General features: G+C 33.8%; 1 protein-coding gene across 1 annotated transcript in view; it reads left to right on the top strand.

Annotated features, from left to right (window-relative positions):
* LOC128563326 (ral guanine nucleotide dissociation stimulator-like) overlaps positions 1 to 24,886 on the top strand; it is a 143,172-nt gene that overhangs the window by 90,458 nt on the left and 27,828 nt on the right. The window contains exon 3 of the mRNA XM_053558657.1: positions 17,536 to 17,646. Within this exon, the coding sequence (XP_053414632.1) occupies positions 17,536 to 17,646 (111 nt within the window). The remainder of the gene's footprint in view (positions 1 to 17,535; positions 17,647 to 24,886) is intronic.

The following is a 24,886-nucleotide window of genomic DNA, read 5'->3' as shown; positions in this document are numbered from 1 at the left end:
GAACTGAAAATAATGAAGGCATGGGCCTTGAAGATGAATACTTCATGGTGGCACTGAAAAATTAAAAAAAGAAAAAAACAAAAAGTTACCTTAAAAGTAGAAGATGAAGGACTTAGTAAAGTAAGAGAGATAGTGGCAAAAGAAATAAATACAACAACTACTAAATATGAAAAGCATTTCGACTAGCCTACTTGGCACATTAAAAAGTGTGCAGTAAATATCAGTTGCACTAATAATGAGAAAAGGTAGAAACAAGGGAGTAAAGATGGGAAGGAGAGCAGTAGAATTGGGAGGACAGAAGGGTGAGAAGGAAGAACACAACACAAAGTGAAACGGACAGTTTTCATTGTATTGTCCTTCGAATGCAGTTTTTCATTCAACTATCATTTATTTTTATATGCCCCTTTTTAATGTTTATTTTTAATTTTATAGTGATCATCAATGCTGTTATCTATTATGTATTTGTTCAATATCTTTAAAAATATACTATAGCCAGTTCATATAGTCTAAAGAAGTATATTATACTCTATTCAAAGAGCATTATCATAGTTTTTCACTAAGTACATATTTCTGCATTCTTCATTTTATTCAAGTGGGAAATCTGGGCATATGAGAGAAAGGAAAGAGCATGTGCATTTGACAGACACTTCACAGACAAAGGGAAGTTCCATGTGGTGTGGGAAGGACTATGACGCAGGGGGTCATTGGTGCAGTGTAACTACAGAGGACACCGTTACATTTGTGACTAGCAGTCTTTAAGATCTGTGTACTGCTGTGGCCCCACAGAGATACAACTTCTCTTACTTTTTCTTAATCTAGCCATTTTATTTATTTTTTAGTACCAATAAGTTTTATTGAGTTATAATCCATTAATACAAACAATAAAATACATCTGTATTAAGTGAACATTTTGATCATTTTGATGAATACAGTACATACATCTGCTACACTCCCATATCCAGCAAATAATTGATCTTCTTTCTGGTGGAATATAGCCATTATATTCAAAAGGAATATAATCCATAAATAGTTTTGCTCTAGAAAGAGAAAACAATTTTAAAAGGCTATTACATTTGAGATGCTTTGTCATACACACAAATCATGAAATTACGAAAATAACCAGGTTAATTGACGTAATAAAATGTCATGGAATATCATGACAAAAAGTGAGTCATTAGGCTCAGCACCTTTAGCACGGTGTTTACAGGGCCAGCCATATACACTGGTGGGTTGGAACCCGGCCCCGGCCAGCTAAACAACAACAACTGCAACAAAAAACAGTTGGGTATTGTGGCGGGCGCCTGTAGTCCCAGCTACTAGGGGGACTGAGGCAACAGAATCACATAAGCCCGAGAGTTGGAGGTTGCTGTGAGATGTGACACTACAGGGTGACATAGTGAGTCTCTGTCTCAAAAAAAAAAAAAAAAAAAAGTGAGTCATGAAATAAACCTCCATAGGATTCACTTAATTTCTTTTTCTACCTTCTTATGCTATCCATTTTTACTGTCTTTCTTAGATATTCCCTCTTTAAAAAAAAAAATACTTTTTATATTATTTAAGGAGATCTCATTTTTTTCCAAGAGAGACTATAAATCAAGCCACTTACAATAAGAAAATTTATTGTAAGATTATACAGACCACTATACAGGCTTTTTTATTGTAAGCAATTCTGTTAAACTTGTTTGTTTGTTTTTGTATTAATGGGTGTTTGTACAGTGTCATGATTTTATTTTGTGGAAAATAAGGATCTCTAAACTTTTATAATTTTACTGACATAGCTATTGTTCCTTTTAGATTCGGCCAAGTTATTTCCAGTCATCCTTTCTTACTCAGGTTAAAGTGCTTGGCCACAGCCATGGAAACAGACCATCACTCATTGAAGAAAGGGTACTCTTTTGGAATATTATTCCCACTAAAGGGTCACTATGATATAATACAATATCTTTTCCTTGGTATTGTTCATCATTTTATCCAGTTTTATATAATTTTATTCCAACCTTATTTTTTAATTTAAAACATGAGTAATGCATAACTGAATAAGCTATCTTGTTACCAGTGCATGAGAGGGTAATTTTAAGTATTAAGGTTAGAACATTTTCATATATTCTTATAAGGTAATGCTTACATTTATAATGAATGAATGCCTATTTTAGAAATTTCACATTCATTATCGTATGTTTTCTCACAATCACCAATAGGTTTAGTATTACCATCTTTCTCTCACAGATAAGAAAAAGAAGGCATAGTAACAGCAAATAACTTGTCCAAATTTGCGTATGTTCAAACTTGTTTCTGTATAATTTTGATATTCATATTCATCTATCATGGCTAATCATATCCATAAATGATAAAAGGAATTAATTACATGATTAACTGAAAGCCCTGATAGTGGTTTTTACTTTATATGAACAGTAGACAATGTTGAAAACAATACATGGAATTTATATTAAGAATATTATTTTAAAGAAGAAATCCATCAAGGTACTATGAATAACTAGATACTATGTCATGTTATTTTTTCATTAAGACGTTGATTTTCTAAATCCGTGCCCCCACCCCCCCCCCAAAAAAAAAGCAAGTTGCTTTCTCTATTTCAGAACCTTTAGAAGTTTCTAAATAGATAAAGTGAATTTGGGTTGCTTCCATGACTTGGCAGTTGTGAATTGGGTTGCAATAAGCACTCTGGTGCAAATGTGTTTGTGCTAAAATGATTTTTGTTCTCTGGGTAGATGCCTAGTAATGGGATTGCAGGATCAAATGGAAGAACTTTTAGTTCTTTGAGGATTCTCCATATCCCTTTCCAAACAGGCTGTATTAGTTTGCAATCCCACAGCTAGTATAGAATTGTTCCCTTCTCTCCACATCCACGCCAGCATCTGCAGTTTTGAGAGTTTGTGATGTGGGCTGATTTTCCTGGAGTTAGGTAAAAAAAGAAAGAAAGAAAGAGAGAGAGAGAAAGAAAGAGAAAAAAGAAAAAAGCAATAAAGTGAAATAAATACAAAGTAATATCTGTTCTATGACGATACATTATTTTTAGAAAGTAAATGCATTATTTACTTCCCAATGCCATCTGGAACAGCTTTCCTAAATGAGTAATTATTCAAATGGCTATTTTCCTACTTGAATATTATAAAATTATCTGTGTGGTTTGTTTTCATTATCAGGACAAAATGGACTATTGTCTTAGGAATAATTTTTCATAAACATTTCAAGTTATGTATTTTCAGCAAAATAATCTGTTCTCAAGAGCATGTGTTACAATGAATTTCATTAAATCTTTTTACAGAGATATATCCATACAGAAAAGTACAACCTCTTGAGTGAACAATCCAATAAATTTTCACAGTGAGCATATCTCTGTGATTAAGCATAACTCTAACAGGAAAAAAGAAAAAGTTACCAACATTTGAGGAAATCATTTTTTTACCTCTTCTGAGTTATTAAACCCAGACTACCCCAAAGATAATAAGATTGAGTTTTTCATTATAAACTGATTATAATCATTTTGACAGCCCACATAAATGAAATTATATTAGGCACAATCTTTGTGTGTGCCATCGTTTCTCAGCATTATGCTTGAGACTCACCTATATTGTTGCCATGTATAGAAGGAGTTTGTTCATTCTTATTGATATGTGTTATTCTGTTACGTGAATATTCCAAAAGGCATTTACCATTTTACAATGATGGACATTTGAATAGTTTCTAGTTATTGTGCTTTGTGTTTAGTTGTTGTGAACAGTCTAATGTGCATCTTTTGAGGACACATGCATATATTTTTTAACGTGGAACCAGGAATGAAGTGTTAGGTTATAGGATAAATGTATTTTCAGCTTTACTGTGTATCGCCAATTTTTCAAATTTGCCATCCTTTCAGTAGTATAGTTACATATGTTCCACGTTCTTAGTATATTTTGAAATACTCCGTTTTATAAATTTTACTCAAATTTCCTCATAAGAAACAATGTTGACTACTCCCTAATATCCTATTGACCAGCTGCATATTCTTTTTAAAGTTCTTGATCTACTATTATTGCCTTTATGCATTTTTATTAATTTTAGGAGTTTTGTTTATATACTCATTGTAAATATTAGGATTACAGTATGAATGACATAAACTGCACATACCTAAAATTTACAATGTGATAAATTTTGATATATTCATACATTCTTGAAACCATCATGAAAATCAAAATGATGAACATATCTGTCATTCACATAAATCCTGTGATTCTTGGCAATCCCTTACATCAATTTGTCCACCCCCACCTTCCACCGCCAGGGAACAACTGATCTACTATCTGTTAATACTATGGATAAGTATTCATTTTTAGAATTGTATATGAATGAGGTCATACAATATGTATTCTTTAGTTTCTTTTACTCAATATAATTTAGAGTTTTATCTGCATTTCTACATATATCAATAGATCATTACCATTGGAGAGTTGTTGTTTGATAGTTATAGGATTTTAGTTTTGTAAGATGAAAACATTTTGGAGATTTGTAGCTCAGCAATGTGCATATACTTTATACTACAGAGTTGTGCTGTAGAAATGGTTAATATGATGAATTTTATATTATGCATTTTTGTCACAATAAGCCAAAAGCTAAAAGATGTTGGCTTTTAGCTGGAACAATTACTGAATTTTAGTAAAATTTGAAAGACTGTAATAGGTCAGGATTGCAAGGACTTGGTAGAATCAATTGTTGTGTTTTGGGCCATCTTTGAATTTTAAAATGCCTGCTATAGAGCCAAGAACTGAGATCAGTACACAGATGGAGTAATCACATTTAAAGAAGAATGAAGAGGTCAGGCTGCAGATACAAATTTTCTAGCCCATGAAAAATGGATAATATTTAAAGGCATGGATCTGGATGAGATCACCTACAAGAATAATGCAGATTGAGAAAAAAAAGGGGGGGTTCCAAGACAATTCTAAAAATATTACAAACCGTTATGCTGGCAGAGGAAGAGAAGCCAGCAAATAAGCCTGAGATAAAAAGGCCTACGTGGTATGAAAAACATTAGGAGAATGTGGCATCACTAAAGCCAAAAGAAGAGACTGTTTTGACATGAATCGACCAATTGTTGGGAGATCAGGTACAATGAGGTCTGTTTAAGTGATTTGAAGCATATGGTTGATCTCTGTAAAGGTTAAGGTTTTAGAAAAGAGAAAATCAACATTTTCATATTATTTTTCCAATGTAGGGACATAGTTACAAGAAGGAAAAGTGGGGCAGTGGGAGTTTTATCTATAAATGTGTATAGATATTAACACAGGATTTTGTACTGCTCGCAAAAATGTGCAACAAAAATAACGAGTGCCACTCAGCAAGATAACATCTCACATAGACTTCAACATAGACTTCAACACAGCTGTAAGATTCTGACAGAGCCTTGTTACGAAACCTCATTGAGTTGTTTGTACAGTGCTACCAATGTAAGTGGATAGTGTTAAGTTCACAAACTTAATTGTCAGTCCTCATAGAATGACATTTCTGAGGGTCATTCTGGAAAAAGAGTTCCAAAATTACTTTGAAGGAAGGAATATGTGCTGGCTTCAGTGCATAGCTTCCTGAGGGGAGTACTTTGAAGGTAACCATAGTGATATTGAGCAAAATGTATGTAGCACTTTCTCTAAGATGAGTTTGTGCACTAAATTATCAGACCGTGTATATAAGGATCCACTTTTTAAAAGGTAACTTCCAAGTTGGAGGCTAGTTGAGTAATTCAAGCAAGAATCAAGGAGATGGTTTGAGTTGGGTGAATGCTGATGTCAAGATGAAGGAGGTAGCAGGAAGGACTCTTGGGTTTCTAGGATAAGGAATGGGAAGCCAGAACAGCATGAAAGTGCTTCTACAGGTGCATAGCCTTACCTTACCTACATAAGTCACATTTGTCTATGTCCCTATTAGAAAAAAAAATGGAAAAACAAAGAAACAACATAACTTATAAACTAAATTCTACTTAAGACAAGGTTACTTCCTTAAAAGATTCCTGCGATATCAGAAAATGTGGCTAGTTTAGAGTCTGGTTTTTAGTTTATATAAAGATTATTCTTAATCAAAATGTCAAGGAGAATACAAGTTACCTCAGACATATCGTGGGCACTGTTCCATACCACAGCAATAAAGCAAATATCACAGCAAAATGAGTCACACAAACGTTTTTTATTTCACAAGTTGTGCAGAAGTAACATTTATGTGACACTGTAGTCTATTAAATATGCAATGACATAATGTTTAGAAAAAATTATATAAAAATGCCAGGAAAGCTGTGTTAACTAGTGTGATGAAAATGTGTCAAACGGTCTATGAACCAAGTGTATGGTGCCCCATGATCATACTAATGTACACAGCTATGATTTAATAAAAAAATAAATAAATAAATAAAATTATATATACCATAATTTAAAAATATTCTATCGTTAAAAATTGCTAAATATAATCTGAAGCTTCAGTGAACTGTTCTATATTTGCTGAGTGAAGTCTTACCTGGATGTTAATGGCTACTTACGGACAAGGACACTGGTTGCTGAAGGCTGGATAACTCAAAATTTCTGAAAATAAGACATTGAAGTTTGCCACATTTATTGACTATTCCTATCACATTGTATTTTTCTGTGGGGTATGATACTGCCAAGTCCACAGTAAAACTTCCTTCAAAATTGTAGTCAGTCCTCTTAAATCATGCCACTGTTTTATTTATTTATTTATTTATTTTGCCACTGTTTTATTTATTGAGTTCCTGTAATATACTAAATTCTTTGCTGTGATTTCAACAACATTAACAGCATCTTGACCAAGAGTAGATATTCATCTCAAGAAATTCTTTCTTTCCTCATCCATGTAAACATCTCCATATCCATTCAAATTTTATAATGAGATCACAACAATTCAATCACATCTTAGGCTCAACTTCTAATCCTAGCTTCCTTGCTATTCCACATCTGCAGTTACTACCTCTTCTGAAAGTTTTTTTTTTTTTTTTGTTAATAAGAGAAAGGTTTATTTTCAAATACCATGCACATGGGAGGAACTACAAGAATGATTGATTACCCCATGTCTCAGTGATGGTCAGATATCTTCAAAGATGCCTTTTTGATGGGAGGGGGAGAAAGAGTATGGGGGAAGCAAGAGGTTACTGGGTGGGTGTAGATAGAGGAAACAAATTGAGTAAATTGAATTGACAAGTGCCCATCGGTCCACAAATGGATTAATAAATTGTGGTATATGTACACCATGGAATATTAGGCAGCCTTAAAGAAAGATGGAGACTTTACCTCTTTCATGTTTACATGGATGGAGCTGGACATATTCTTCTTAGTAAAGTATCTCAAGAATGGAAGAAAAAGTACCCAATGTACTCAGCCCTACTATGAAACTAATTTAGGGCTTTCATATGAAAGCTATGACCCAGTTACAACCTAAGAATAAGAGGAAGGGAGAAAGGGAAGGAAGGGAGGGAGAAGGTGGGTGGAGGGAGGGGGATTGGTGGGATTACACCTGCGGTGCATCTTACAGGGGTACATGTGAAACTTGGTAGATGTGGAATGTTGATGTTTTAGCACAATAACTGGGAGAATGCCAGGAAGGCTGTGTTGACCAGTGTGATGAAAATGTGTCAAACGGTATATGAAGCTAGTCTATGATGCTCCATGATCATATCAATGTACACAGTTATGATTTAATTAAAAGAAAGAAAGAAAGGACTCCAGGTGAGGCTCGAACTCACAACCTCGGCATAACCAATTATGCCACTAGAGCCCTGGTTCCCTATTGGTCAGCAGAGTACTTCAGTTGTTCATAGCCACGTGACCTCACTGGACAGCTCCGCCTTGTGCTCCGTATGCAAATAAAACTTAAAAAAAAAAATAGCCGGGCATTGTGCCAGGCGCCTGTAGTCCCAGCTACTTGGGAGGCTGAGGCAAGAGAATCGCTTAAGCCCAAGAGTTGGAGGTTGCTGTGAACTGTGACGCAATGGCACTCTACCAAGGGCGACATAGTGAGACTCTGTCTCAAAAAACAAGTATAAAAAAAATTACACGTGGTGATGTGTATCATGTTTCTATTGGATGACGCTGCTCTGAAATGTCAAAGGAGTTGACCCTGTGCTTAAACTCTTTTCTCAGTAGTCTCTCACTGGTGACTCAGTTAAACCAGCAGGTGACTCTGTCCAAGTAAGTTCTATTTCCCTCCCTCTCCATCATGTATCTGTGTCATGAAACTCTGACACCAGCACTGCTCTTTACTCTGACTTATTCAAATACTTCCATCACTTTTCTGTGTCTCCTTTGTGGGTGATAGTAAAGATTTCTGAAATGGTGCTGAGCGATAGACAGGCCTGGCTTCAAGTGCAAGCTCCATCATGTGCCTGCTATGCAGTATCAGTCAAATGACCTATCCTTTCACAGCCTCTGTTCACCATCTAGAAAAGAAGGGAACACCAAGAATTATCTGTCCAATAAGGTTATAATGTGAGATATTTATTCTGAATATTTAGGGCAGTGCCTGGCATGCAGTAACCATTTGATCACTGTTGTATGTTATTAATCCCATTTTTGCCTTGAATGTTTTGCAGGCTGATTCCATTTTGAGTTTAGGTGAAAAATCTACCCAGGCCATTCTACAAATGAATGATAAAATGATGGAATCACTTAAGATTTAGGATTTTAAGTACTTGTATCTTCTGCTTAAAGAATTGATGGAGCAGATATGGCATCTAAACTCATTTTAGAGGCCCAGGGGGAGTGAGAAGTAAGTTTCTTGAATGGGAATTAATTGAGGGGTCAGAGATGGCCTGGAATTGTGGCCTTCAGGATCTCTGAGAAAGTTCAGATTGAGTAAAGTTAAGTGGAGACCTGAGTTGCTCATTGAACCTCCAAAGGCCCTATTTTCTGCCAGTCAAGTATAGGCATAACCTTGAAGGAACTAAGAACATTTTACCCCCAGATATGATGACTTTGACATAAAGAGTATTTTGAATTAAAGGCCATTCACAATCAGAAAGCATTGGAAGGTGGTTTCCCTCTATCTGCATAAAACCAGACTGACTTGCTTTACGGGATCAAAGGGGGCAACTAACTTTGTTTCATCCTGGCCAGAATGCTAGTAGACCTGACCCAAGACATTTAAAACACAATACCTGTCTCCTCTGGAATCTTAAACCCCTTAAAGTCACCCAGGAGGGTTGGACTCAACTCCCTACAAACTCCTATTAATGTTGATATTTTGACCTCCTTCCATCTATGATAAATGTTCTTAAAGACATCTTGAATAATGACTTCTTTCCAGAAGATTTACTTTATCCAGATCCATTAGAAAAATCACTTTCTATGGCAGCTACAGCCATAGAAAACATGTTTCTTAAATAAGAATTGAGAGCCAGAATTACTTCTTTTTTCATAATCTGCAGTGTGGACCTTACGTTAGTAGGTATGAATACAACATTAGAGTCCTTGTATATCTCAATCAGATCTCTTAGATGACAAGATGCATTGTCAATGAGCAACAATATTTTGAAAGAAACATTTTTTCTCTTTGCAGTTATTCTCAATGATGTGCTTAAATTATTTAGTCAACCACACTATAACTTGTGGTTTGTAATAAAGACACACAATTTCTAATTTTATACAATCTCTTTATATATCAATAAATTTATACCATAATTCCTGGTCACTGTTATTTTCCAAAAAAGTTTATATTTTGGGCTAAACATTTTAATTTCTATGTTAAAAGTTACAAGAAGAAGTGAAATATTTTTATCCTATTCACCACCACATATTCAGAAATTAACAAAGTTCCTGTTAATTTCCTAATAAATACTGAATAGATAATTTTTAATTAAAAAGATACTTAAAAGGGTGTGGAGCAACATGGCAGGGAGGAACAATGTGTGGGGTCCTAGTGCACATTGGCTCTGGTGCACCTGCTGAATTTGATTGGCCATTCTTACGGTGATCAGAGAAGTGCCTGTATCGCCTGCCCCCAGAGGGCCACTTTGTGGTCAGGGGACACTGTCTGATAGGCCTCTTGGGAAGTCTGGTGAGAGCTTTGGAACCCCAGTCCAACAGGGACTAAATGTTAAAGCATGAAACAGGCAAGGATTGAGAGCAAAGGGCATTTTAATGTATATTTAATATATAATGTATATTAATATGATATTTTAATTAACATATTTTAGTATGTATGTTTAATATATTAATATCTACATATATATGTATATATAATATATGTATATTTAGTATAAATATATATTATATACATTATGTATACTAAATGTTATATGTATATTTAATATATATTAATATTGTATACATTATATATACATATATATGTATATTTAATATATATTTACAGATAATATATTAATATATTAATATATTTAAATTAATATATATTTAATATATTAATATACATGTATTTATATGTATATATAAAATATTATATGTGTATTAATATATGTTAATACATTAATATAATATTTTAATTAATTAACATATTTTAATTACTATGTATATTTTATACATATTATATTATACCTGGTTCCCCCCTCCCTTAGAGCTGCAGGTGTGGTCGCAGTACCCTACTGAAAACCCATTTATTATATATATAATAAATATTATATAAATATACATATTTAATACATATTATATATAACTATTATAACTATATATAATATATATAACTATATAGTAACAAATATATTTAATATATAATATATACAACTATATATAGTTACAATATATATAAATGTTTATATATTATATATAAAATGCGTATATTTTACAAGTACATTTTTTATATTTTTATATATAAACACATATATGATTTACATTTTTTGCATCTTTTTTGATTTTTTCTTTGTTTTTTCTTTGATTATATTCTTGTTTTTATTTAGTTTTTTTGTTTGGTAATATTTTTATTTTCTAACTTTTACTTTTCTCAATAGTAAGGCTACTCTATTTTTGTTACAGTTTTGAGTTTCTTTTAATCTTTCTTTTATTTCTCTGCTTTTCCTCCATTGTGGTACAGATATTTCCACTTTTCTTGTTCTTCCCACATGAATGTCTCATATAAGACATCATTCTTTTTCTTTATCTTATACAATCATATTTTAACTTTTTATCTTTTTTTTTGTCATTTTTTTTTTTTCTTCTCTGAACGCTGGGGAGTCATGGCATTGGTCTGGCTGGGGGTGTCATGGCAATGGTCTGGCAAAAGGCGACCACAAGCTCATTGTTTTGGGTGTCCTTCTAGCTTAAGTCTTTAGAAAGAAGTTATTCGTAGGTCCCTGCTGCAACATACCACTGATTTCGTTTTATATATGGCAGAAGTGGGGTGTTGCTTTTGCCAAGGCTGATAAGGAAGTCCTGACTTCACAGTACCCACAAGCCTGGTTCCCCACTCCCTTAGAGCTGCAGGTGTGGTTGCAGCACCCCACGGAAAACCCATTTCTCCTGGTGCTCTCTTTCTCTCTTACTGTCCTTTTTCACTCCTTTTCTTCAGTTGTTTCCTCCTACCCTCTTCTGCTTTTTTCCACTTTATATTTTTCTTTTCTTTCTCTCTTTTTGCTCTTTACCATTATCTTCCTTTTCACCTTATACCAAAAGGTCACTTCAACACCTATGCTCTGAGACAGGATAATTTAAAAATAAAATTTAAAGTAATCTAAAAATAAAAAACCTTAAAATAATGAGAAGGAACAAGTAGGGGAAGGAAATGAACAAAAGAAAAATAATTCTGGCAACCTGAAAAACCAAAATAGAGCAATTCCCACAAGGGATTATAAAGCACCTACAGCAGAGAATTCCACCTATAAAGAATTAATGGAAATGACAGAAAGGAAATTTAATATGTGGATAGCAAAAACAACCAAGAAAATTGATGAGAAAGTGGAAAAATGGAACCAAAAATTGGGCCAAAAATACAAAGAACAAAGAAAGGATGTGGTGGAGTGTAAGGCCTTGAAGGAGTTAATCAGGGAACTGATTGTAAAATATGATCAATAAATGTTAATGGCTCGAATTCCCCACCTAAGAGGCATAGACTGGGCAATTGGATAAAAAAGCACAAGGCAAGATAAGATAAGAAAAGATAAAATTAGATGGTAAGATAAGATGAGATAAGCTGAATAAAATAAAATCCCTATTAATATACTTAACAAAAGAGGTAAAGGATCTCTACAAAGAGAATTATGAAACCCTAAGAAAAGAAATAGCAGAAGACATTAACAAATGGAAAAACTTACCATGCTCTTTGCTACGAAGAATCAACATTGTTAAAATATTTATGCCACCTACAAGACATGATTGCAAGAGGGACTTTACCTAACAATTGCAATCAGTGTAACCTGGCTTATTGTACCCTCAATGAATCCCCAACAATAAAAATAAATAAATAAAATAAAATAAAAAAAAGAAAAAACATTCTATAACATGTATTTTACATATAGCAATTAAGCATTTTTTAACATTTGTATTTATTAAATACAATTTTAAGCATTTTCTGAAGCATTTTTAAAAAAAATATTTATGCCACCTAAAGCCATCTATAGATCCAATGCAATCCTCATTAAAATACCAAGATCATATTTTGAAGAACTGGAAATAATAGTACTTCATTTTGTATGGAACCAGAAAACACCCCTTATAGCTACGTCTATTCTTAGTAATAAAAACAAAATTGGAGGGATCATCTTACCAGACTTCAGGCTATATTACAAGTGAACAGTAATAAAAATAGCATGGTATTGGCACAAAAATTGAGACATAGACAAATGGAACAGAATAGAAAACCAGGAGATGAAACCCATCTCTACTTGCCATCTGATCTTTGATAAACCAAACTAAAGCATATAGTGGGGAAAAGAATCCCTATTTAGTAAATGTTGCAGGGAGAACTGGATAATCACATGTAAAAGACTGAAATTGGACATGAGGTTTTCACCAATTACAAAAATTGACTCAAGGTGGAAAAAAGGTTTAAATCTATGACATTAAATGATAAAAATCCCAGAAGAAAGTGCAAGAAAAACTCTTGAATATGTCAGTGTGGGGAAAGATTTTATGAAGAAGACTTCAGTGCAATTGCAACAACAAATATAAACAAATTGAACTGAATTAAACTGAAAATCTTTTGTACAGGTAATGACACAACAATCAAAGCAAATATACAACTTTCAGAAAGGGAGAAGATATTTGCATATTATGAATCTGACAAAGGTTTGATAACTAGGATCTATAGAGAACTCAAGTTAATCAACCAAAAAGTGTCAATAGTACCATCTATCAGTGGTTAAGTGACATGAACAGAAACTCTCTGAGGGAGACAATGGAATGGCTAACAAACATACAAAAAAATACTTAACATTACTAATTATCACAGAAATGCCAATCCCAATCTAAACCACCTTGAGACATCACCTACTACCAGTGAGATTAGCCTACATCACAAAGTCCCAGAGTTTCAGATGTTGGTGTGGGTATGGAGAGAGATGGACATTTTTACAATGTTTTGGAACTGCAAACTAATACAGACTCTTTGCAAAGATATTCCTCAAACAAATTAGATCTCCCGTTTGACCCTGCAATCTCATTACAAGGCACCTACCCAGAAGAAAAAAAAATCATTTTATCACAAAGACAATTGCACTAGAATATTTATTGCAGCTCAATTTACAATTGCCAAGATGTGGAAACAACCTAAATGCCCATCCACCTAGGAATAGATTAACAAGCTGTGGAATATATATACCATGGAGTACTATTATGCCTTAAGAAAGGATAGTGACTTTATATCTTTCGTATTAACGTGGATGGAGTTGACACACATTCTTCTTGGTAAAGTATCACAAGAATGGAAAGCAGGTGTCCAATGTATTCAATTTTGTTATGAAGCCAGTAGACAATATAACACATGCTCACAAAAAGAGAAAAGCATAATTCTATTCAAGTTGGGGAGAAGAGGACTGGGGGAGGGGAGAAGAAGAGAGATTGATGTGCTCCCACTTAAAGGGAATAAGACAGGGCTGAGAATAAGACAGCTCTTGAGGATGTCAGCCTGGAGAGGGGGACACATTTTGGGTGCGGGACAGAACTATAAGAGGGACTCTCTGTACATAACAGACATAACAAATTCAGAAATGGTACCCTGGTTGTTTGTACCCTTACAATAATCTAAAATTAAAAAAATATATATTTAATATAAAAATCACAAATAATAAATTCTTGAATTTTATTATGCATTCATTGCAATCATTTAGGTCTTTTTTTCTTTCATTAATAGAGCATAGGCAGAATAGATTTAGCATAACTCTTAAGGGCCTTAGAATTTTTTGAATGGCAAAAGGCTATTTTTTTATTAGATCATAACTGTGTACATTACTGCATGTATGGGGTACAATGTGCTGATTTTATATACAATTTGAAATGTTTACATCAAACTGGTAAACATACCATTCACCTCACTTATTTAATTGTTGTGTTTAGACATTTGTACTCTGTTATTAATATATTTGACATGTAAGTCACCAGCTGCGTTAGCCTTTAACAAGAGAGTCAACCTGTCTTTTCAAGCTTTGAATCCAGGCATTGACTGCGTTCTATCTATGGAAGTCCCACGCGGCAACCTCTTCTAATAGAAAGCTGTTTCGTCTACATTCAACTTGCAACTTCACCTTGCATGTTTATATTATAGAAATGACTTCCGGGCGGCGCCTGTGGCTCAGTGAGTAGGGCGCCGGCCCCATATGACGAGGGTGGCGGGTTCAAACCCAGCCCTGGCCAAACTGCAACAACAACAACAAAAATAGCTGGGTGTTGTGGCGGGCGTCTGTTGTCCCAGCTGCTGGGGAGGCTGAGGCAAGAGAATCACGTAAGCCCAAGAGTTAGAGGTTGCTGTGAGCCGTGTGACGCCACGGCATTCTACCGAGGGCAGTACAGTGAGACTCTGTCTCTACAAAAAAAAAAAAAAAAAAAAGAAATGACTTCCTTTGTAAACCTCATGAATGGACCCCTGCTAACTTTAGTCTGCTCTTGGTAGCATCCTCATGTCTCTCAGGCTTCATAGAGAAGGGACTCAGGGGCTTGCTTTGGGTTAGGTTTTCACTTAAGGGAAAGTTGTGGCTGGTTTGATCTTTTATGCAAATCACAAAATTTCTGTGTATCAGCAGTCAGTTTTGCTTTATAACCACTTGCGTTTTTACAGAAGTAGTGCTTTTAGTTTCCTTTAAGAACTTTATTATTTATTTATTCACAACTTGGATAACTGGATTAGGAGGCCTAGTTTTTGGCCTATCTTGCCTTTCAATACGTCTTTCTCAATAAGCATAATCATTTGTAGATTTTGATTAAAAGTGAGAGATGGGTGACTTTATTTTCACTTGAACACTTAAAGGCTGTAGCAGGGCTATTAATTTCAATACTGTTGTGTTTCAGGAAATGGGAAGGCTCAAGGAGAGAGAGAGAGATGGTGATTGGCTGGTCAGTGGGCTATATATCTTGTTCACTACTGTATCATCAGAATGTAACAGACTACATTCTGTGACTTTGTAAATGCTAAATAGATAGTTCTTAAGTTAAAAAATTATTTAATATAAAATAATACATAATTATCTTTTTGAAATTTATTTGCAAATTATTTGCAAAATCATTAGAAACAGAAAGAGATCTTTAGGTTCCTCAATGTACCACAACTGCAAATACACTCTAATAGGTCTCTAAATGTTTTTTCCTCGTTTTAAATCAATATGCTAAATCATGCAAGCTTTTTATGCTAAATCATGCATGCTTTGTTTTAAAAGAAAACATGTTCATAGTTGATTGATATTGGAAGATTCTCTAGTTAAGAATCCTGTCAACTTCTTATTCTTTGAGTTTTAATTTAATGTGTAAAATGGAGAACAGTCATGCTATTTTCACCTTTCTGATAAGTAAATAAGGAAATATTAATAGAAAATTTTAAAAAGGCAATTGCTATATAAAAATAAGAGATAAGAGTTGACTTATCAACCTAAAAAAAGTGGTATAGAGAGCATCTATAACTATAAATAAAAAATTTTCACTTTCAAGGTTTTAGAATTGTAATTTTTTTTTTTTTTTTTTTGAGACAGAGCCTCAAGCTGTTGCCCCAGGTACAGTCCTGTGGCATCACAGCTCACAGCAACCTCCATCTCCTGGGCTTAAGTGATTATCTTGCCTTAGCCTCCCGAATAGCTGGGACTACAGGCGCCTGCCACAACGCCCCGCTATTTTTTGATTGCAGCCATCATTGTTGTTTGGTGGGCCTGGGCTGGATTCGAACCCACCAGCTCAGGTGTATGTGGCTGGCACCTTAGCTGCTTGAGCCACAGGCGCTGAGCCTGGAGTTATTAATTTAATTAAATATTCTTTTAAACAGGACCAACAATACATCTATTTTTACACATACAGAGTCCCTAAAAATTTTATTTGCATTTAGGAGGCATATAAATTGTTATAGCTTATAATTTTTAGATGTTTGTATAATCCTAATTTGAATAGTCATAAAATTGTTTTATTATATTTGTTAACTTAGATACATGATAAAAGTTAAAATACTAGGTAGAAAAATGCAAAGAAAAAGAAACTTTTTCTCTGCAGTTAATTTCTATTTTTGAAGTGGTGGCACTGCTGATAAACTGTTAACCAGGCTTTATACACATGGGAAGCAAGACAAAGATTAGATCCTTATGTAGTTGAAAGATCAACGTATTGCTTAGATCATTTTAAAGAGTGATACAGATTGGGACTGTATTTTTTCTTGAGCCTTAATTTTTGATGTAGTGTTCACATTCTCTTGGTAACAAGAATCATGCCACTCATAGTTACAATCAGTTAATGCTTCTGTAAAAATTGAATGTTAAAAATCATAAAAAAGCCCACGCTGTGTGACCTCTTCATTGCTCTCATAAAAATTAAAGTATGTGATTGTGTCTGAACCCCTTTGAAGATTTGGGCAATGGAACAGTGGAATATTTAATGAGACTTAGCAATCCAGCACAGTTGGTCACAGACTCTGGGGTATGTTGTAGGCATTATTGATGCGGCTTCTGTGCAAAGTATAGATATAGAATGTTAATTTGACTTTTCTCCAAAATTGAATGAAAGAGACTTAATAATTATTTCATTACCATGTAAAGAAGAGCATTAATATTGTCAAATGTAAAAATAAAGACATATAGGTGCTACGTAAATTTACCTATATATCACACAATGTTGTCATAATTTGAATTTGTGTGCATGACTTTGTGTTTTTCTTAAACCACACTTTCCTAACTTGAAGGTGTGGACTTAGTAGCAGAGCATAAATTCACCAATTCATGCTTTCTTTAAAGACATTAATCCCATCCCTGAATAGAGAAAAGCGAACAGCTCGTATTGAAAGTAGAAATGCGATTGGCCTGTTTGGAAAAAGTCTACGAGGGTAACAGCGACTAGATTTAACATGTGAGCACCATCGTGATGAATGTTTACAACACTCTTTCAAGTGCCGATTATACTGTTTTTTGTGCAGGGACTGGAGATCAACCAGATCACTTGTATGCACAAAGTTGCTTTGAATCTGCCTTTCCAAACAAGGGCTGCAGCAGACGCTATAGCAAGGTTGAAGCTTTATCCTACTCTGGTAAGAGAAGCTTTGTTTTTCTTTGCTATGGTGAGAGTTTGATAAGAAATCCTTTTAAACCATAATGTTTAGGGAAAGAAGCTATTCTGTCTTAAAGTACATAAAATGTTTTTACTTTTTATTTTTTTAACAATGCTTTGTGCCTTTATGTTATAGCTAAATAAAACTGAAACACTAAGTCATACTGCACGTGTTAAATTTGTATTGGAGTTAGGGGTGTCTTAAACTACTTGTGTATTGAATGAGATGTGGGGTTATTTTATTTTTATACTATACATCTTCTGGTCAGGATGGAGGGAAAAATAATCAGTATTGAGATAGCATGGCTAAGAGTGAGTCCATGTGTTTAATTTTTCCCTTGACCAATGGTATAATTAATGCCAAGCAGCTGACCAGCACCAAATTGGGCCTTTGGATATACTTACACACTTCAGTCTAATCTCTTTTCCCCCAAAGTAGAAGGAGCTGGAGATAAGAATCCTAGCTGAGTTTGAATATGATTTTGTCACTTTAGTTCCAGTATAAATAATATAACTGTACATGTATATACAAAGTCCAAGATTTTGTTTTTACATACATTTTCCAGCCTGTAATGTGTTCTAATATATGTATGAAAATTTCTACTTGTTATAAACTCTACCTGACAAAAGGTAGTTGTGAATACACACACCTATACACATACACTTGTATGCGTAAGTATATACAATATGATATGTGCACAATTAATTTTGATAAAAAGAAATTTACATATTAATCAATGTAATCCCCATTGAAATGGGATAGTTTGTACTGTCATTTATATGACTCTTCATTTCTTGGTAAACATTAAGAAATTGCTATGAAGGCTATGTTAACCAGTTTGATGAAAACATTTCAAATTGTATATAAAACCAGCACATTGTACCCCATGATTGCATTAATGTACACAGATATGATTTAACAAAAAAAAGGAAAAAAAAATAAAAAAGTGATTCAAGTATCAAAAGGACTTTACAACCAAACAGCTGCATTTGAAGATCAATATTTTTTTAAAGTGAAACTTATATGATGTAATTTTTGTTTTTTTAGTTTCTCAGTTATATTAATGATTTAAGTCACATATTTATGAGATTTGAATATAATCTTTACCAGGAGTTTATTGCAGAGTGGCATTACCAGCTTGAAAGATACAATCAACTCATAATATCTGTCTATTGGGATGTTAATGCATGTTAATGCATGTTCATCTGATTATTTCAAAAAATATTTATTAATTGCTTACTTTGCTGAATGCTTCAAGGAGAGAAAATATGTAGCTTAGAAAAGAATTGGACCATATAATCCTGCACAGATTTAATTAGGATTTAACAAATATGTTTGAAATTAAACATGGTTTGGCTAGGAACAAGTGGGAATACAAAGAGTAAAAATTTAGTGATGACAGTGACTGCATTGAGAAATAATTTTTCAGATTTAAGAAACAATTCTACCCTTTAAAATATAAGCTTACAGAACTCCTGCAATACCCTTTTTTCTTTTGTCTGCTCTCATTTAAATTACCTGTGCATTTAATCCAGCCTATTTTAAGTCTTACCCTGTGTCCAAATACTGAAAGAAACAAAGATAGCCTTGACTCTGAGATTCTGATCTAAAGAAAAGCTGAGACCAAAAACCAAAAGTCATTAATTATATTACCATAAATCCATGTAGTGAAAAATAATATTTCCTTTAGTATTCTATGTCTCTTGACCTCTTAAAGACTGTTGCTACAGACGCATGCAAAAGGCAACATTAACAACATAAGTATCAATTCTTAGTTTCTATTTTTTTTTAATTTGAAGTGAACTTCAAGATATGATGGATTCTCAGCTCAATTCTACCAACATTGCCAGAAGACCAAACAGCAATCCTCCTAATACTATACCCAAACATCAGAGAGAAGGAGATACTTCCAAAACGTTTTTAGGAGGCCACCATTATCTTGATGTCAAAACCAGAAAAGAACATTATAAGAAAAGAAAATGCAAGTCAATATCCTTGATGGATAAAGATGCAAAAATCTTGAAAAAAATACTAGCAAACTGAATTCAATGATACATAAATCGTTTCATCCACCGTTACTGTCTGGGTGGAGATTTATTCCTGGGATGCAAAGATGATTCAATATATTCAAATCAACAAATGTGATCTATCATTTTAATAGAAAGAATAACAAAAAACATATTATCATCTCATTAGATGCAGGAAAAAACATTGGATTAAATTCAACAAAATCTTTATCTAAATTAGATATGGAAGAGTACTTCAGTACAATAAAGGTGATATGTGAAAAGCCCACAGCTAACATTATAATGAAGGGTAAAAGGCAATAGCTTTTTCTCTAGAATCTGGCACAAGGTAAGGATTACTACTATCACCACTTCTATTCAACATAGTATTGGAAGTCCATAACAGAGCCATTGGAAAAGAGAAATAAATAAAAGGCATCTAAAATAGGAAAGAGGTATAAGTAAAATAATCGGTGTTCTCTGATGACATGAGCTTAAATGTAGAAAATCATACAATCTTCACGAGAAAAACTGTTAGAAATAATAACAGATAAAATAAGGTTGTAGAATGCAAAACAACACAGAAAAATAATTACATTACTATACATTAAGAACAAACAATGCTAAAAAGATATCAAGAAAATAATCCCATTTATAATAGTTACAAAAAAAAAATAAACTTAGGAATAAATTTAGTCAAAGAAATTAAAAACCTGTACATTGAAAACTATAAACTGTTCATGAAGAAACGAAGATATAAATAAATGGTAAGATAATCCATGTTCATAGATGGACATAATTAACATTATTAAGTATTCACTACCCATGATATATATACATACATACAGATTCAATACAATGCCTGTCAAAATCCCAATGCCAGGTTTAAGAGAAATAAAAAATCTGAAATCTTATATAAAATCACAAAAAATCCAAATAGTCAAGATGATCATGAGAAATAAAGAAGAAAGCTGAAAGTACCACATAGTTTTAAACTATACTGCAAAACTATAGTCAGTCAAAAACATGGCATTGGTGAAAAACAAGAGACATCAACAAATGCAGTGGAATGTAGAGCTCAGAAATAAATTCATGTACTTAGAGTAAATTTGTTTTTGACAAATTATTTGCCAATAATATGCAGTGGGGAAAAGCTAGTCTCTTCAATAAGTGGTTTGGGGGAAGAAATTGGATGTTTATATGCCGATGAAAAAAATGGACCTCATATGTTAATATATAAGGAACTCAAGCAACTCAATAGCAGGAAAAGAAGAAAACCAATTTTAAAATGAGTAAGGCACCTGAATACACAATTTTTAAAAGAAGACATGCAAATGTTCAACAGATAAATGAAAATATGTGGAATGTTGCTAATCATTAGGAAAATGCAAATTAAAACCACAATGAGGTATCTCACATTTGTCAGAATGGCTATGATCAAAGAGATGAAAGGTAACAAGTGTTGGTGAGGATGTGGAGAAGTGGGAACCCTTCTAAACTGTTTGTGGAGATGGAATTTAGCTTATCCTTTATGGAAAACTGTAGAGGTTCCTAAAACAACAAATTAAAACAACAACAAAAAATCTTCTCATTTGTGATAACATGGATGGAATTGGAGGATATTATGCCAGGTGAAATAAGCCCAGCATAGAAAGACAAGCACCATATATTTCCATTTACATGCAGAATTTAAAACAATTCAGCTCATAGAAGCAGTGATTAGAATGATAGGCTTAGGGTAGAGGGAATAGGAAGGTGATGGTTAAGGGGTACAAATTCTCAGAGAGGAAGAATCTGTTATTGTTTTTCTAGTTTTTTAAAATTAAATCATAGCTGTGTACAATTAATGCAGTCATGGGGTACAATGTGCTGGTTTTATATACAATTTGAAATATTTTCATCAAACCGGTTAACATGGCATTGTTCATGGCATTGTCTTAGTTATTGTGTTAAGACACTTATTTATTTATTTATTTATTTGGCAGTTTTTGGTCAAGGCTGGGCTTGAACCTGCCACCTCCAGCATATGGAGCCGGCACCCTACTCCTTTGAGCCACAGGCGCTGTCCCATGTTAAGACATTTATATTTTACATTTAGTTTCACACTTTTTTTTCTGCAGTTTTTGGCTGAGGCCAGGTTCAAACCCATCTCTGGTATAGGGGCCCGCACCCTATTCCTTGAGCCACAGGCACCGCCTTCCTTTTTTTTTTTTTTTTTTTTTAGCCCTGTTGCATAGCATTATGAACATAGTTAACAACAGAGTATTGCACTTTTCAAAATTGCTCCAGGAGCAATGGCCACACCATAAAAAACAAATATTTGAGTTGATGCATATGTTAACTACCTTGATTTAAATTTTTCTCAGTATGGTCATAAATCAGACCATTACTTTGTATAACATTAGTAATTAGTAATTACCATTACTGTAAATTTATAAATCATAAATTTACACTTTTAAAAATTAATTATAATAAATTCTGACATACAACATCAAAGGCACAGTCTATCAGGAAAAAATTGATAATCTGGACTTAATTAAAATTAAAAATATCAGCTCCATGAAAGACAATAACCAGAAAATGCAAAGACAAGACAGGGAATAAGAGAAAATATTTGCAAAAGTCATAGGTGATTAATGACTGCTATTCAAAATATACAAAGAACTCTCAAAATTCAATAATAATAAAGTGAGTAACTTGATTTATAAATACGACAAGGAAAGATTTTAATCACCCATCAAAGAAGATATAAAGATAACAAATAAGCATGTTGAAAAGATGCTTCATTTAGTTATTAAGTATTGTAAATTAAAAGCACAATGAGATACCACTGCACACCCATCAGAATGGTCGAAACCCAGAATACTGACAACACCCAGTGCTGGTGACGATATAGTACAAGAACTCTCATTCATTGCTGATGGTAATGCAAAATAGCATGGCACTTTGGCAGTTTCGTACAGAAATAAATATACTTTTCCCATATGATCCAATAATCACATTCCCTGATGATTTCCCAAAGGAACTGAACACTATGGGAAATCAAAAACCTGCACATAGCATCTTTATAATTGCCAAAACTTGAAAGCACGTAACACATTTCTTAGTGGTGAATAGATAAGTAGACTCTGGTATATCCAGACAATGGATATACCATTGTATAGCCTGTTACTCAGTGCTAAAAATGAGCTATTCAACCATGAAAAGACATAAAAGAAGTTTTAGTACAAACCATTCAGTGAAAGAAAGGAATTTGAAGAGGCTGCGTGCTGCATTGTTCCACCTATGTGACATTCTAGAAAAGGCAAAGCTCTGCAGATGGTAAAATGATAAGTGGATACCAGGGAATACAGGGGAAGAGAATGAAGGGCAGAGCACAGATGGTTTTTAGGGCAGGAAAATTGTTCTGTATGATATTCTTATGGTGGACACATGTCAATGTATATATTTGTCAAGACCCATGGAATGTACAATACCAAGAGTGAGCTCTAATGCGATGTATGGGCTTTGGGCGATTCTGATGTATAACGTGGATTCATGGATTATAACAAATGTGGGATTCTGGAGGGAGATGCTGATCATGAGAGAGGCTTTCCATGTGTGTTACAGTGAGGGATATATGAGAATTCTCTTTACAGTCTGTTCAGTTTAGATGTAAATGAAAAAGTGCTTTTAAAGAATAAAAACATATGTAATAGGAAAAAATAGTGGAGGAAAAATATAACAAATATAGAAAATATTTTTGTAATTTAAAAAAAATTAAAACTCATACAAATGTAATGTTACTCTCAATACCTTTTAGACGAAAATATTGTCTTTGTGAGATGTATGCATATATGATTTATTATCAGATGTATATATAATATTTTGAGACAGAGTCTGACACTGTACCATGGGTAGAGTGCCATGGAGTCATAGCTCATAGCATCCTCAAACTCTTGGGTTCCAGCAACCCTCCTACCTCAGCCTCCTGAGTAGCGAGGCCTATAGGTGACCATCATCCCACCCAGATAATTTTTCTATTTCTGGTAGAGAAGGGGTCTCCCTCTTGCTCAGGCTGGTCTCGACCTCCTGAGTTCAGTCTATCCCACCCACCTTGGCCTCCCAGAGTGTTAGTATTGCAGGCATGAGCCACCATGTCTGATCTAAAGTCTTTATTTTTAGTAGTAAAACTTAGACCCTTCAAGTCCACAGTAGATGGGATTTTAAAAATCATATAATTTGATCCCAAACTTAATTCTCTTTCCTGATTGTTATAATCAATGGCACACAAATGAAAACGCTTAGCTGAGATTACAGTTATACCCAACATTTATCTAATGAAATTAATCAATTCTGAGAATTCAGTCTTTTTGTGCCTGTAAGTTAGCTAACTGGTTGTAAACTAAATAAACACTCCAAAGTTAAGAAAACAATTCCTTTCAAAAAAGGAACATGATAGTCTATTTCTCTTCATCATTAAATTTAATTTTTTGATAACATATAGTGGGACTTTGTCCCAATGGAATAGGAAGTGGGAGGAGACTTACACTCCCCTTCCCTACCCAAGTGGCATTAGAAAACCCAAAGATCTCCATGGGGCAACGTTTCAAAAGTAATGACTTAAAACTTTTCCTGGAATATATAAAACAATTTTACTTCTATACTATGAAAGCATGTATTTTATATATATTACGTATATATTTTTTGAGACTGAGTCTCACACTTTTGCCCAGGCTAGAGTGCTGTGACATCGTAGCTCACTGCAACTTCCCACTCCTGGGCTCAAGTGATTCTCTTGCCTCAGTTTTTCTAATTTTAGTAAAGATGGGAGTCTTACTTTTGCTCAGGCTGTTCTTGAACTCATGTGCTCAAATAATACACCCAGCTCGGCCTCCCAGAGTGCTAGGATTTACAAACATGAGCCACCATGCCTGGCCTGATAGCGTGTGTTAAATGTTAATATGTTTTTTTTTCTTTTTACCTCAAATATCAACTCCTAGGAAGAATGTTTTAGCTCCTACATCCTGAGGTCTCTTGGCATATACTCTTAAACGATCTTTTTCAACAGAAATTACAACTAATTGACATTTTATTATTTACTCGTTTTTTAAGTTTTCTCAGACTATAAGATACTAAGTCTAACAATGTGTGGTGTCTTGAAAAATACATATTTGGCCAGGCTTGTTGCTGATGTGTGCAATCTTAGTATTCAGAGAGGCCGAGGCTGCAGA

The sequence above is a fragment of the Nycticebus coucang genome, chromosome 13, assembly GCF_027406575.1.
Source record: "Nycticebus coucang isolate mNycCou1 chromosome 13, mNycCou1.pri, whole genome shotgun sequence".
NCBI classification, from domain to species: Eukaryota; Metazoa; Chordata; class Mammalia; order Primates; family Lorisidae; genus Nycticebus; species Nycticebus coucang.
The sequence above is the reverse complement of the archived record's forward strand: the minus strand, read 5'-3'. Positions and strand labels throughout refer to the sequence as shown.